The sequence below is a fragment of the Neofelis nebulosa genome, chromosome 9 (genome assembly GCF_028018385.1).
Source record: "Neofelis nebulosa isolate mNeoNeb1 chromosome 9, mNeoNeb1.pri, whole genome shotgun sequence".
Classification (NCBI taxonomy): Eukaryota; Metazoa; Chordata; class Mammalia; order Carnivora; family Felidae; genus Neofelis; species Neofelis nebulosa.
Genome location: NC_080790.1, coordinates 36,755,214 through 36,770,207, shown reverse-complemented (window position 1 = coordinate 36,770,207; position 14,994 = coordinate 36,755,214). Strand labels below are relative to the sequence as shown.

General features: G+C 52.2%; 2 protein-coding genes across 13 annotated transcripts in view; both read right to left on the bottom strand.

Moving 5' to 3' along the window:
- BCL2L11 (BCL2 like 11) overlaps positions 1-4,822 on the bottom strand; it is a 49,474-nt gene extending 44,652 nt beyond the window's left edge. For 2 of the 12 annotated variants that reach the window (XR_009248409.1, XM_058683272.1), the window contains exons 1-3: positions 2,773-3,041; positions 1,733-1,869; positions 1,475-1,564 (exon numbers count right to left, since the gene is read on the bottom strand). Coding sequence is in view for 9 of the 12 variants with exons in the window: in XM_058683272.1 (XP_058539255.1) it covers positions 1,475-1,564; positions 1,733-1,869; positions 2,773-3,041 (496 nt within the window). In the remaining 3 variants the exon portion in view is untranslated. The other 10 variants (XR_009248407.1, XM_058683267.1, XR_009248408.1 and 7 more) reach the window with 8 other exon arrangements.
- Positions 4,823-7,229: 2,407 nt separating this feature from the next.
- The window catches only part of ACOXL (acyl-CoA oxidase like), a 341,287-nt gene continuing 333,522 nt past the window's right edge, over positions 7,230-14,994 (bottom strand). The window contains exon 19 of the mRNA XM_058683275.1: positions 7,230-8,123. Within this exon, the coding sequence (XP_058539258.1) occupies positions 7,923-8,123 (201 nt within the window). The 3' untranslated portion in view covers positions 7,230-7,922. The remainder of the gene's footprint in view (positions 8,124-14,994) is intronic.

Genomic DNA, 14,994 nt, shown 5'->3' with positions numbered 1-14,994 from the left:
AGAAGTAAGTAGCAGCAATAAAACTTCTAGCTCCTTTTCTCATGGAGGGATCCTAATGAAGTAGATCTCAGTGTGCAGCAGGAGACACCTAGCCAATATGCATAGTTACCAATGTTTTTGCCGTCTCTGCTTGCCATTTCCCACGTGTGCCCAATCTGACAAGTGACCAACCTTCTGAGGCTCTAATTCTGTAACATGGGGACAGACCTGCACGGTTTCCCCATCTGAAGGTTAGGAGGCACAGCCCCATTCTATCTGTAAATGCAAATTTGCCATTGTGTCCCAGCAATCAGATGTGTAGCCTGATGACTGTTTAGTTAGCTTCTGGCAAAAATGTGATCTGCATTGTAACAGTCTGTATATACCGGATCCTTCAGGAATAATGCTGCCAACTTGCTTATATTTCAATAATCCAGGAAAGGCTAATCTGTCCAAATGGGAAGCAAGATTTTGGTGAATCCTTATCAAGACATGAACCTTTTCCATCAGTGGGGAAGAGTGACTTGAATCAACACAGACTTACTCCCTTACCAAGGTTGCCAGAAGCAAACATGCTCAAAGTCACATGCTGGGGGCTCAAGGGTCAAATCTAGCCTGCAGATGTTTTATCTGGCTTGCACAGTGCTTTCAAAGTTCTAAATTAATTGCCAATGTCTAAACATCAGGATATTTGGCATCAAAATCTACATTCCTGGGTTATCTTGCACTATACAATAGGAAAATAACTACTACTCTCAGACCACACACCCACACAGACACAGTTGGGGGCAGTTCTAATGTAAAAAGTGCAAATGCTCCCTGATTTCCCATAGTTAGTTCCCACAAGGTCAGTTCCCTCTGTGATTATATGGTCAGGTTTTCCTGGGCATTTATGTTTGCCACTCCTGGTTCAGACCCCAAAACACTGTTTAATCCCTGAAATAAAAACCCACAATCTAATCTTATTAGTGCTATACCTAAAACCTCTGAGCAAACAAAATTAGCCCAAAAAGAAATGTAAGTAGAAAGCAAACCATTTCCATGGTTCTATGTTGGTACTGCCTTTACAAACAAGGTCAGTTTTTTAAAGTGTTCTTGTTGAAAATGGTTAACCTGTCTCGTTTCCTTCCATACATTTAGTCATGTTTTTAAGCTATTTGCTGTAGCTGACTGAGTCCCCTTCAAGCAGAGGGTCATTAATAAGTGAGTCTTAGTGGTTACAACAACACCTACACTTCAGTGAAGGCAGGAACAGGGATTCCGGCTTTACTGCTCAACAGGCAGACACTGGGTGTATTTTACTGCTGCTACAAAACCTGATTTAAAATCAATGTCGGCTTGATGTCTTATTTGACACATCCTCCCCTCCTATGAAAACATGGAATAAATCAGTAAAAAGGTTTCTAAAAGGGGGTTTAATGTAAATGTTACACACAGCCTTTACACAGAGTCAAACAACCACACGTTAACTACCTCTTACCCGGGTATCGCTTACCCATTGCACTGAGATAATGGTTGAAGGCCTGGCAAGGAGGACTTGGGGTTTGTGTTGATTTGTCACAACTCATGGGTGCCGGGCTCCTGTCTGTGTCAAAAGAGAAATACCCACTGGAGGATCGAGACAGCAGGGAGGATCTTCTGACAAAGATGAAAAGCGGGGATCTGGTAGCAAAAGGCCCGGGGCTGGCTGGTGGGGCCAGCGGGCCCTGAGGGCTGCCTTGGGGGCAGCGGTCCCCTTCGCCTTCAGGATTACCTTGCTGCTCTGTCTGTAGAGAGGTAGGGGCCCCAGGCCTGAGCTGAGGAGGCCTCTCAGCAGGCTGCAATTGTCCACCTTCTCTGTCACACTCAGAACTTACATCTGAAGGTTGCTTTGCCATTTGGTCTTTTTTTCTGCAAGTAAAATAAAAACTAAGATTATCTTAAGCAAAACAGTAACTGTAACAAGTAACTAAATGTAGCTAACTTTCACGGACTCCTTCAACATTTCTAGAAGAGCGAGTGCTTTAACGTTAAGTCGTCAGTTCGTATATTTGTCTGACAATCTTCCAGGTAAGAATAAAAATAACACCTAAAATAACAAAAGTTATCTCTCTCTTTGCGAGGTGGGGGGAGGGCAGGGGGTGGGACTAAACTTCCTGCCACCAGGCAAAATACAATTACATCGTCAACGTGTAACCGGTGCTCTAACGCACACGGACACGCACACAAGTTTTAGGAGAAGCAGCTCGTGTGAAGTCTATTCACACGTGCTCTTTGCTCAGGGCCGACTTGAAGAAGTCGGAAACTCCCAGCGGGCTCTGATTTCCCGGGATCAGATACCGCGCTGGAGCACGGGAGCGGGCGCAGATGCAGCGATTTGCAGGCGGCTGGCCGCGTTCCCCGCTCCGGCCCCATTGTTCTGCCGAAAGTGCTGAGGGCAGCAAGTCTGGGGAAGGTTTGGCAAGGGCCGTCAGTCGTAGTAAGTGCGTCACAATAGAGTTTGTAACTCCGAGCGAGCGCGGCTCGGCCCGGGTCGGGCGCTCCCCGCCCGCGGTCCCTCCCGCTCCCAGCCCGCGCGCCCCTCCTCCCGCAGGGGGTAGCGCGCCGCCCCGAACTCGACAGAACTTCTCCCGAATGCACCCACACTACGAGGTGCACACCTCCAAATGGGGGGTGGGGGGGAGTTCCCCAAAGCCGTCCCCGGGCGCCCCCTGCAAAGTCCCCAAGTAACTCTACACGCTAGGCGACACCGGAGCGCGCGCCTCCTTCACCCCATTGACCCTCCTCTGCGAAGGCAATCGGGCCGAAACTCACGTCCGCCCCTTCCCTTCCGAGCGTCGCGTCCGAGCCCGGGCCGCGCGGCGTCCTGCCCGCGCCCTTCGCCGACCCGGAGCCCCCTGACCGTCAGCACGAAGGTAGCGCGGGAGACAAAGCCCAGAACTCGCGTTCAGAGCCCCCGGGGCAGCGCAGACCCGACCACTGGCCGTCCACCCGCCGCCGCGCTCCGCCGGGCAGCCGAGGGCTCCGCGCGCCGCGCTTCTGGCCCGCGCTGCCCCGGCCGCCGCCGCCGCCGCCGGGAACATCCTCCGCCTCCTCCCGCTCCTCCCCTCGCGCACTGCGCCCGCCGCCGCCGGCACCGCCGACCTCCCCGCGCCGCTGGCGCCGGGTGCCCGAGCTCCCAATTGGCTCGCGCGCGGTCGCTCTGCGCCGCAGCCAATAGCCGCCGCCGGCGGGGGCGGCGCCTACGGGTCAGGCCGCCAAAGGCGAGGCGATTGTTGACAAACTCGCCTCCGAAGGCGGCCCCGGCTGCGGCGGCGGCGGCGGTGGCGGCGGCGGCGGCGGCGGGAGTCTCGGGGCCAGGAGCTGCCCAGGCTTCCCCAGCCCGCCACCCGCCTCTGTGACCGTCCGGACGCCGCTCGAGCCTCCGCAGCTCCCGCCACCCCAAGCAGCCGGTCACCTGGAGACAAAGCAGGAGCCTCGCTCTCTCCACACCCGCAGGGCCGATCTCAGTCCCTAGTCCTTGCTGCGGGCCGCCGACCCCGCCCAGGCCGGCTGGGCTGAAGACCCCAAAGGCCGCCCCCTCCCTAGCTGCAGCACCGACCCTCCTCCAACTTCCTCCCTTTTTCTCCCCGTGCGCCGCGGACACGCTCCAAATCTAAGCGATCACCACGGCCACTGGCACGCATATCTGCGCGCACCCGTGGCCACTGCAGACAGCGAACGTATTCACACCCCCATTCCCAGCGTCCCGCGGGTCTTCCACTACCAGCACCAGCACCGAGTAACAGGCCTTCGAGGGCACCGCACCGCCAGCCAGCACTGCAAGTGAGTCGCGGTGCCCGGGTCTCTACGACAGTCCGGCCCCCGGATGCAGCAGGTTCTGCTGCTCGAGGCTCGTCCACTGCGTGGCCGCGGCAGTCGGAGGAAGCCCTCGGTCTCCCGCTGTCTATGGATGGTGCGGCTGGTATCGTCTGCAGCGCACTCGCAGACTGGGCAGGGCTCCCAGACACGTCCGAGAGAACGAACGCAGTAGCTGCCCTGAAACCTCGGCCTGAATGGGCACAAGGAAAAGCCGAGTCCCGTCAGTTAAATAACCACCTCAGTTCCGCAAATCCTCCGCAACGGGCCCAAGCACCCGAGAAAAGTCAAGGCTCCAGACCGCGCAGCCGCTACTCGGGGGTCTCCGGGAGCCGGCCGCGAGGCTCTGGCCGGCTGCCGCAGCCCAGTGTCGTGGAGCGGGGCCCCAGCTCCCGGGACAGAGCGGAGAGCACGCGCTGCCTTCCCAGCCGGCCCTGAGAAGCTTCACCACTCCCTCGCGCGGAATCCCGGCCCGAGCCGTACTTCGGCCAAGTGCCCGTAGCCTTTCCACGGATGACCCCTCACCAAACTGGACCTGCAGGGGAAGGGAACCCGACCCGCCTGATCGCCGCCTCCCGCCCAGCGACAAGTGGGACGGGTACGTGCATCTCTGCCTGCACGTGCTCGGGAAGGGAGCAGGAGGTGGAGCCGATCTGACTCCGGTGTTTGTGTTCCGTCGGCACCCGGCCCGCTCCCGGGGATTCGGAGGTATTTACCTTGCGTTTCTCAGTCCGAGAGTCAGAGTCAGACATTGGGGGGACGAGGGCCAGGGAAAGGGCGCCGAGGGGGTGGCGGCGGGAGCGGGGCGAAGCGAGCAGCCCGCGGCGATGCTGGCCGCAGTTGGGCTGGGGCGCGCAGGGCGACTTCAAGAATCCGGTGGCAGTGGTGCGGCGGCGACGCGAGACGGAGCGCTCTTACAAGATCAGAACCTGGAGGCTGCGCGGAGCGAAGTGAAACCTGCACAGCCCTGCGGCTCGGCTCTGGCTGGTGGCCCCGCGCCCGCACCCAATCACTGTGAGCTCCGCCCCCGCTGGGTCCCGCCCCGGCGCGCGGGCTGGCAAGCCCCGCCCCCGCCGCGCAGCAGCCGCGGCGCTTTCAGGCTCCGACAGGTAAAGGCGGGGGTGGCCCCGCCGGGTTCCCCTGCGCGCGCTGCCCGCCCTGCCCCGGCTGGGCGTGTTTACTGGAGCGACTAGGGCTGCCGGTGGCTGGTGTGCACCCATCCCCCTCCCTCCAAAGTGTACCCTTGCCTTTCCCCCATCCAGCAGAGGCCAAGACGTGCGCTTGGAACAGAGGGGGCGCTCCGGGCACGCAGAAGCGGGCTGGGCCGCTGCCGCCAGCCGAAGGCCTCAGGAGGCGCCCCCGAGCCCTTGATGGGCTGCAGGAATTTCTCTCTCAGCCTCTTTGGGGCAGACGCGGGGACTGGGTTGACCCGAGAACACGCAGTTCCAAGGTTGAGCAGAGGGTCTCAAAGCTCTCCTCACTCAGAGTCTGGGGTGCTGGGAGAGACCCCGATCTGCAGGGCTGCTCACCTTCCTCGCTCTCGCCTCACGTGATTGTCTTAGGTTCCCTCCTCTTGCCATCTGGCAGGGGCACCTAGCTCGTCTCCCGCGCGGAACCTCCGATAAGAGGCAGAGACCTTGGGGGGGCGAGTGGAGAAAGAGGCCAGGAGCTGATCCCCGGAGGCGTCTGTTCCGTAGCCCCGAAGCGAGAAGGGGCTGAGCGCAGAGCAGGTAAAATAGGGAAATGAAAAAAGAACTCGAAAAAAAAAAAAAAATCCTTTTAAGAAAAAAAAAAAAAAAAAAGGCCCAGAAGAATCTCGGCCTTCAGGTGGGAGAGAGGATGGTAACTCTGCTCGGGAGTTAGGATCCTAGAGACTGGTGGGGCTCTCAGAGAGACGCCAGGGAGGCGCGGTGAGGCCAAGGAAGGCGGCGCGCATGGTGAGCGGTGTAGAGAGCGAAGTACTCCCCCCCCCACACCCCTTTTCCCTGGGCGCTCCTATCCCCTTCCTCCTTGGTGCCCGCGGCCCCACTCCCACTCCTGCTGGGGGGACGGTACACCTCTGGGTCCGCACCCCCATATCTGTTTTCCTAATGTGGGTTATGAGTTCTCACCGTTACCCCTCACCGCTAGGAGACAGCCAGGAGACAGCCGTGGCCGGGGAGTAGGGGCCGTGGCCGGGGAGTAGGGGCAAGGTCGGTCGGGAGATGGAACATCCTGCCACGGGGGAGACCCGGTTGGACGGAATAAAGAAACTCAATTTAAGGATCACCTAACCTCCCCACCCCGCCCCCCCCCCACCCCCCAACGAAGAAGGAAGGGTCCTCAGTTGCAGAGGAGCAAGTCAGCGAGGCGTTTGTCCCGCTGCTGGCCACCTCGGTCAGTTTTACGCTGCATAAGCAGACATGGAACGTCAGCGAGACAGCACAGCCCCTGGTTAAAGTCTTCTCAGCACATCCTCCCGCGAATCCTGAGCGAAGTGTGGGAGGCCAGGGGTTCCCGGATGGACTCAAGGACCCATGGCCGGTTCTGCCTCGGGATTTCGTCGCAAGAGGGAGAGAACGAGGGCGTGCACGCGGCGAAGTGGACGCAGAGGCCAGATGTCTATCCGGACGTGGCTTGGAGCTGCTGCCCTCGACCTCAGGTGGCGGCCACGGGTGATCTCTGAGCCTTAGCCGCCCGGTGTAGTAGCACCCCGGGGAAAATAACAGAACTCCTGTGCCCGCTGGGAGCCCCAAACCCGACCTAGTGCTCCGAGCTCTCCGTGGGGTTGGGCGACGCAGACGGGGACAGGAAAAGAACCACGCAGAAGCCGTAGTGGTTGTCATCTGCTTCTGTGCAGCTCCGCCGCCCCCGCGTCGTCTGCTTTAGCGACCCTGTGAACACTTTAAAACAACAACAACAAAAAGTAAAACACACACACACACACCAAAAAATCAAAGGCATCAGGGAAAGCAAATGGTTAAGCGCACTTATTTGGGACACGAAGAGGTCGTCTCGGAGTCTGCTGTTCATGCAGCCCAGACTGTGCTGGGGAGCTTTGGCAGAACACCCCGCGCTCTTCCCGCCCTCTCCCACAGGGGTCGGAGGTCCTCTGGAAAGGGACGGTGTGGGAAGAGCAGGTGGGCTCTCTGTTCCGGTCCGGTCCTGGATGTCGCCCTCGCAGACACAAGCAGAGCTATGCCCACTCCTGCCTCCGCCAGGAGAGGAGGAGAGGGAGTAAGGAGGATGGCTTGGACTGAGAGAAAGGAGCAAGAATGAAGTGGGGCAATGATCTGAAAAATGAGATAGGAAATCTACAGCCCTTGCCCAGACCACAGGCGTTGCCGGTGTGGTGTCTCCGAGTTCCGAAATCGACTTAACTGAAATGTACGGCCCTAGCCCGCCTCCCCATCCTCGGAAGTAGCCGGAGCGCCTTCCCATCGCTTAATGTCTTTATTAAACTTTGTATCTATGCTCCTCTAAAGAACAGATTACAATTTCATATGGTAAAAATATTTTTCCGCTCGTTGTCTTACGGTCCGGAAGCCGCCTGCCAGAGAGGACGAGCCGGAGTTCGCGCTCTGCGGAGAGCAAAACTCCAGGCACACGCTCCCCTTTCCACATCCGTGCGTTTCCTCGAAGACTCCAAGGGGGGGTCTGATTCACTGGAAAAGCATCATTTGCTGAGCTGAACTTTGCCCACGAGTGTTTGATTTTTATGCTTTGATTTCCCCCCCCTCCCCCCACGCAGCACCAATGCGTTTTCCAAAAATCACTGTAAATCTGAATCACCGCTGACAGCAGGAGACCTTTGGCGACACCTGGGTGTGGGGCGTGTTCGCAGGGGAACCCACTGTCTAGGGGGATCAGGCGCCTAAGCTGGGAGAGGTTGCGGCTGGGCGCGGCCGGGTTACGTGATAAGGATCCGTGTTCCGGGGCTGCCGCCTGGCTTCCTTTCCCAACAGCCCATCGCGAACCGCGCCAGCCTCGGTGGGAACCTCGCTCTGCGACCGAAAATCCCCGAGGGCCCAGCGCGTGCCAGGCCGGCCTCGGCCCCAGCTCCAGGCGTCAGAGAAGCTAGTGTCGTGGCAACTGCGAGCGAGCCACCACCCTTCCCGCCACGCCCGCTATAACTTGGCTCCCAGCTTGGGCCGCTGAGAGCGCGCCCCTTCTCCGGCCTGGGGTTGTGGCGGTGCAGGGTAGAATGCCCAGGCCGCCTGCGCATTGGTGATTCCGGCGATTGGTGCATGGAGGGAGGTGTGTGGAATGTTAAAGGCGGAGATCACCCTTAGGGCATCATCCTTCACCGAATCGCACAAATCCAGTAACTGCAAAACATGACACAAAGTGACAGATCAGATGTTGGCTCACTTACAGCGCGGGGTGCCATTGGCTTTGCGCCCACTCCCAAGCACCTGCACAGGTAGCCACTGTGGAAACTAGTTTCCCTTGGGATTTCCCGGGACCCAGGAGGGTAGAGGCCGTTGGTCATGAATAACCGTCACAACACTTATCTTAGAAATTCCTAAGTCTGTGACAGCTGGTCCTGCAGAAGTCCACTTCTTCCATACAGGGTTGGGGGCGGGCTCCAAATTAGATGGGAATCTCAGGACCAAGGTCTGGGAATTTTATCAGCATTCCCCTTGCCTGCCCTGCCCTGCCCTCCCCTCTCCTCCAGTCCCCATCCTTTTCCTCCCCTTCACCTCTGGAGTGCCTGGGGTGCCCCCCTCTGGCGTGCTGACGCAATTGAACAGGAAGAGCATCAGACAGGTGAACCCATTGGAGACATGCCCCGGTTCTCTCCAGACTAGCACCTCCCCACCCCTGGCTGGCAGCAGGCCATAGTTCCCGAAATGCAGGCACAGTGGGACTGGGGGTACCAAGACCAAGCACTGGCATCTCTGTGCATCTTACACCTGGTTACTGCAGCAAATCAACCTGCAGTTAAGGCGAACACCAAGGAACCTGGCAGATGTCCATGTGTATTCTGATAACCATTGGAAAACACAAATATGACATCTCGGCAGAAGGGAGGCAGAAATGTAAGCTAGTGATTTTGGAGGAGCTGCATTGGGTGTATTTTAATTTCATTTTCCATAGTTTAGGTGCCAATGCATTTTTTTCTTTTTATTCCCAGGGGGGAAAAAAAGCTACCAAAAATAATAGGTTGTTTTTCTAAAACTCAACAAGGACAAGGCGGAGGGTCTGCTTTCCTTTCCCATAACCAGCTGCACAATTTACCCCTCCATTTTTTAAGTTTTCAGCCAGCCATAAATTTCTTTCACTCACCAAATTACAGTTAGCCCCCAAGTTTTTATGGTTGTAAAAACAACACTTACACCAGCCCCACTGTAGCTGCCCTCACAGCAGTGGTCATTACTGAGCTACATTAATACTGTAAAGAGCACAGTTCCCTTACAGCAGTCCAAAATGCCATTTCCGATGTTCAGAGACAATGGGGGGGGGGCGTCCCCAAAACAGGGGTTGGGGTAGGATAGGGGAAGATCATGAATTTTAATAGTCTAACAAGACATCTGCCTTTAAAATGTGCTCTATTACACCAGTAATTTCTAATGAAAACCTTCATTCTTTACACACTGTGGTTAAGCATCATAAAATCAGTAGTGAAAAGACTTTGATCATATTTGCAAGATGCACTATGATGAACTTTCACTGACCAAGATTTCAAAGTTTGTAATTAATACTCTTGACAAATCCCTGACTAATCTGTCAACTCTCAAGGTCTTTAACCACACAGCTCAAAACCGTGAGATGGTGTAGGAGTCCTTAAACCTTCTATGTATTGTAATGTCATTATTCAAGATAAGTTTCCTTTAGGTCTGCATTATGAAACTCAACCAATTTTTGTCACATATTCGACAATGGGGGAGATTCAATTATATGAATGAATGTTATATGGAAGAGAGTATGGGTTTGGTCTGGCCAGTACCAGACACAGAATAAGCACCGAGAGATAGAAATTGCAGGAGGCAGATTTATTCAATTCCACAACTATTCCACAATTCCACAATCTATTCAATTTCCACAACTTCATTCTCTTAAAACATTTTTTAAGTGTTTATTTTTGAGAAAGACAGAGTGAGCCCAAGTGGAGGAGGGGCAGAGAGAGGGAGACACAGAATCCGAAGCAGGCTTCAGGCTCCGAGCTGTCAGCACGGAGCCCGACGCAGGGCTCCAACCCACGGACCATGAGATCATGACCTGAGCCGAAGTCGGACGCTTAACTGAGCCACCCAAGCACCCCTTCACAACTTGAAAAATAAGAATAAAGTGATAAAAAAGGATCTAACGGCTGGAGAAGAGGAGGGTTTTCTTACTCACAAGTGTTCAGGGAGCAACCCCTTCAAATGACACTCTACAGATGAATGCTGTCATAGAAGGGGAAGACCATGTGTCAACTGCTAAGATTCTTTGTTCAACCTAAATTTCTGAGGCCGTCTAAAATATTCCTCCTTCTCCCTTTCTCCATTTGTTGCAGACTGCAACAGGCCCATTGGTCCAGATCCAAGGATCGGGCATCACTTCTAAAAAACAAGTTTGACTCCGATTCCAGATACTTCCTTACCTCTGCCTGTGGGGATGATCATTATTATTATCGTCCTTTCCCTTACTAAGTACATACTGGAATCCTGTCCTGTGGTACGGATTGTGCTGGGCACTGGAGATTTAGTGATGGATACTGCAGACACAGGCCTTCTAGATCAAGGAGATGTTGAAGAATTTCAAAGACTTTTTACAAATAGGATCTCCTTAATAGAAAATAAACTTAAGGGGCGCCTGGGTGGCTCAGTCGGTTAAGCGTCCGACTTCGGCTCAGGTCATGATCTCACGGTCCGTGGGTTCGAGCCCCAAGTCGGGCTCTGTGCTGACAGCTCAGAGCCTGGAGCCTGTTTCGGATTCTGTGTCTCCTTCTCTCTGTGACCCTCCCCCGTTCATGCTCTGTCTCTCTCTGTCTCAAAAATAAATAAACGTTAGGGGCGCCTGGGTGGCGCAGTCGGTTAAGCGTCCGGCTTCAGCCAGGTCACGATCTCGCGGTCCGTGAGTTCGAGCCCCGCGTCAGGCTCTGGGCTGGTGGCTCGGAGCCTGGAGCCTGTTTCCGATTCTGTGTCTCCCTCTCTCTCTGCCCGTCCCCCGTTCATGCTCTCTCTCTCTCTGTCCCAAAAATAAATTAAAAACGTTGAAAAAAAAAAATAAATAAATAAATAAATAAACGTTAAAAAAAAAATTAAAAAAAAAATAAACTTAAGTAGCGAATATAGCATTTATTATTATATATACGGTATTTTTTTTTATTACGAGGGAGTCCCCTAGGACTAAGCAAAGGGCAGGCATACCTTAGAAATATAGGAGGTTCAATATGTTTTCACTCCTATGTGGATCCTGAGAAACTTAACAGAAGACCATGGGGGAGGGGAAGGAAAAAAAAATTGGTTTGAGAGGGAGGGAGCCAAAACATAAGAGACTCCTAAAAACTGAGAACAAACTCAGGGTTTATGGGGGGGGGGGTGATGGGTATTGAGGAGGGCACCTGTTGGGATGAGCACTGGGTGTTGTATGGAAACCAACTTGACAATAAATTTCATATTAAAAAAAAAAAAAAGAAATATAGCAGGTTCAGTTCCAGACCACTAATACAAAGCCAATATTGCAACAAAGCAAGTCAAAGGAATATTTTGGCTTCCCAGCGCATATAAAAATTATGTTTCACACTATAGCTTAGTCTGTTAAGTGTGCAATAGCATTATGTCTCAAAAACAACATATGTATGTTGATTAAAATAGGTTTTGTTGCTAAACACGCTAACCATCATCTGAGCTTTCAGCTAGTTGTAGTCACTCATCACAGATCACCACAACAAATAAAATAATAATGAAAAAGTTTGAAATGTTGCAAGAATTACCAAAATGTGATAACAAGGACACAAGGTGAGAAAATGCTGGTGGGAAAATGGCGTCAACAGATTTGCTTAACATTGTGTTGGCACAAACTTTCAATTTGTAAAAAAAAATAAATAAAATGCAATACCCACGAAACACAATAAAACAAGGTACATCTGTACTTTTAAAGTTTAGTTTTATTACCAAACATATATCTCCGTAATATAAGCACAAAAATGGCGCATATGGTGGCCTCCCCCGCTCCCCATTATGCCAGTATATGACCCAACTATTCTGGTCAAAGCACCCCAAGCCCACCCGTCCCTTTACAAAGAAAATTCACCAGCTTTTGAGAAGACACCAATGCATAGCTGTCCTTTAAAAATAAAAGAGCATGAACAAGTTACCAATTCTTATAGAAAAAAATTTAAAGAACGCATAGCATGGGCAGTATTGCTCTAAAAATAATAACATGAGATCCACTGGAACTATCCAGGGATGGGGATCTGAGAATATTTACCTTGAAGAAAGTGGAAGTGCTCAACACTCGAGGGACAGTGGGTATGCAAGTTGATATGTGGATTTTCAGGGGGAAATTTATAACAAGTTTGCCTTCCCACCCGTACCTAGTTGCAGTAGCTTGTCTCTTTTCTTCCTCTTTGTCCCAGAATTTTCCTTATTCCAGGTGGGAGACCAGGATGGTCTAGAATGGGCAGTATCTAAGCTTTACAGCCTTCTAAACAAAATCCAGTTTTCCTTGTGTTGGTGTTAATTATACAACAGATGCTCAAGGTATGAGCTGTCCAATGACACCCCAGCTATTCCAAAGACTCTGGGCAGAAGGTTTTCCTGCCTCTTCCCATGCCCCCCACCTCTGTTACCAACACCAGGGGACCTCCTGCTGTTCTCTGTGTCAAATCCCTTACCTCAACTTGAAATGGCCCTCAGTTAGCCCCTTTCTTGTGGGCACTGGGATAACGCCTTTTTCTCCATCCCTTGAATCTGGGCTGCCTTGTGACTTACCTCGACCAATAGAATGTGGAGAAGGTGACACTGTGTGACTTCCAGAGGTTAGGTCTCAAGACGCCTTGCAATGCATGCCCTTTCTCGCTTCCTGGGACCCTGAGACCACTTTGCTGTGCAGGTCTAGCCTGCTGGAGGATGCCCAAGACCATGTGGAGAAGAACCAAGTTCCCTCGGTCAGCAGCCGAGGCCCACTCTCAGATATGTGAGTGAGGCCATCCAGGACCTTCTAGTCCATTTGAGCTCAGATGACAGCAACCACAGGAGTGATCCTACCTAAGGCTAGTCAGAGAACGACTCAGGTTGCCTACCCATGGAATTGCAAGAAATAAACAATTGCTTTGTTATACCATTAAGTTTTAGGGTGATATGTTATATGGCAATGGGTAACGAAAACAGGCATCTTCCTTTTAAGATTTTTTTAATGTTTATTTTTGCGAGAGAGAGAGAGAGAGACAGAATCTGAAGCAGGATCCAGGCTCTAAGCTCAGAGCCTGATACGGGGCTTATGAGATCATGACCTGAGCCAAAGTCGGACACAACAGATTGAGCCACCCAGGCACCCCAGGTATTTTCCTTTTAAAATTCAAATTGTGGGGCGCCTGGATGGCTCAGTCGGTTGAGCGTCCAACTTCGGCTCAGGTCATGATCTTGCAGTCCACAGGTTCGAGGCCCCGCGTCAGGCTCTGTGCTGACAGCTCGGAGCCTGGAGCCTGCTTGGAATTCTGTGTCTCCCTCTCTCTCTGCCCCTCCCCCCACTCATGCTCTGTCTCTCTCTCTCTCTCTCTCTCTCTCTCTCTTTCTGTCAACAATAAATAAACATTAAAAAAATTAAAAAAAATAAAAATAAGTAAAATTCAAATTGCCATCACGGGGCTGGGGAGGAGAAGGTAATCTTCAGTTATACTTCTACCCTCTTAATTATCTGAGGACAATGTCTTTCTTAACTGAAAGAGAATTTCAGGTCGTAAAAGAGAAGTTTATAAAGCCAAATGACTATCCAGTTGGTGGGGTATCTGGGAGAGAATCTGAATAGCAGAGTGGAAGTCCCACCGCGCACCAGCACCCACCCCATTTTCCTAACCCAGTATAGAAGGCAAATCACCACGACTTGGCTTATATAACCCATCTGCCATGCCTTTACCGTCTCTACAAGGGACTTGAGCTTCCTACAAAAATACTCCGTAACATCAAAGTGTCAGGGATGGGGGGGGGGGGGCAAGGCAGAAAATCGTTGCAACTGGAGATTCCAAGTCTCCTAAACGTTTAGGTTCTCCTGCACCGTTAGAAGAGAGAAACAGATAGGGCCTGGTCAGACCTAACCAGAGTCAGCTAGTATGATGGGATAGACTAGCACATCTCTATGACTTTAGTTCATGGGACTGCAGTGTTTCCCTACTCCCAGAGATTTCTTAAACAAGGTGGCCAACAGGGTTCATCTCCATGGCCAGGAGTCTGTCTACTATAAAGGGTAGATTAAGGGCTCCTGGGTGGCTGAGTTGGTTAAGCATCCAACTCTTGATTTCGGCTCAGGTCATGATCTCACGGTTTGTGGGTTGGAGCCCCGTATTGGGTTTCTTTCTCTCCCTCTCTCTGTCTCTGCCCCTCCCCTGCTTGCGCTCTTTCTCTCTCTCAAAATAAATAAATAAACATGACAAAAATTTTGAAGTGTAGGTTAGAGGTCTGACCTCAGAATTGGTTGGGAGGATAGAGTGAGGTAATTAATTATGTGAAGCCCACACTGCAAAAGGCAGCAAAAGAGTTGTTGATGCTTTATCCCCCCCCCAATACTATCATTAGGGCCTTTAAAGTCTCCCGAGAAACTCAGACCAATAAGTTTCAATATGAATTTGTCTATTTACATGGAAGCTTGGGGTCTGAGTGTGACAGTATGTGGAAATCCAGCCCATGTATAGGGACCCATAATTTGCCACTTCTATCCAAATGGAGGTCTCTTTTTATTCTAGGATGCGTAACGTGCTCCTTGTTTAAAACAGCTTTAAAGAGTATCCTTCTTGAGAAAGGTCATATATCAACACATAATGCCATTCATCAGCCGAGTGGGTGGGTTCCATTTGTGCTGTGATGGCAGCCTGGAAGTGACAAGCTAGGGAATAGGTACAACGATGCTACTTATTGTATGAATTGGGCCCCTTTTATATGTCTGAAAGCTTTTATAATGATTGTGTGTGTGTGTGTGTGTCCACATGTGTGTGAATGAAACAATAGCAAAATGTATTGCTGCATTTTAGTAACTACCACCTTCTCCAGAAGGTTG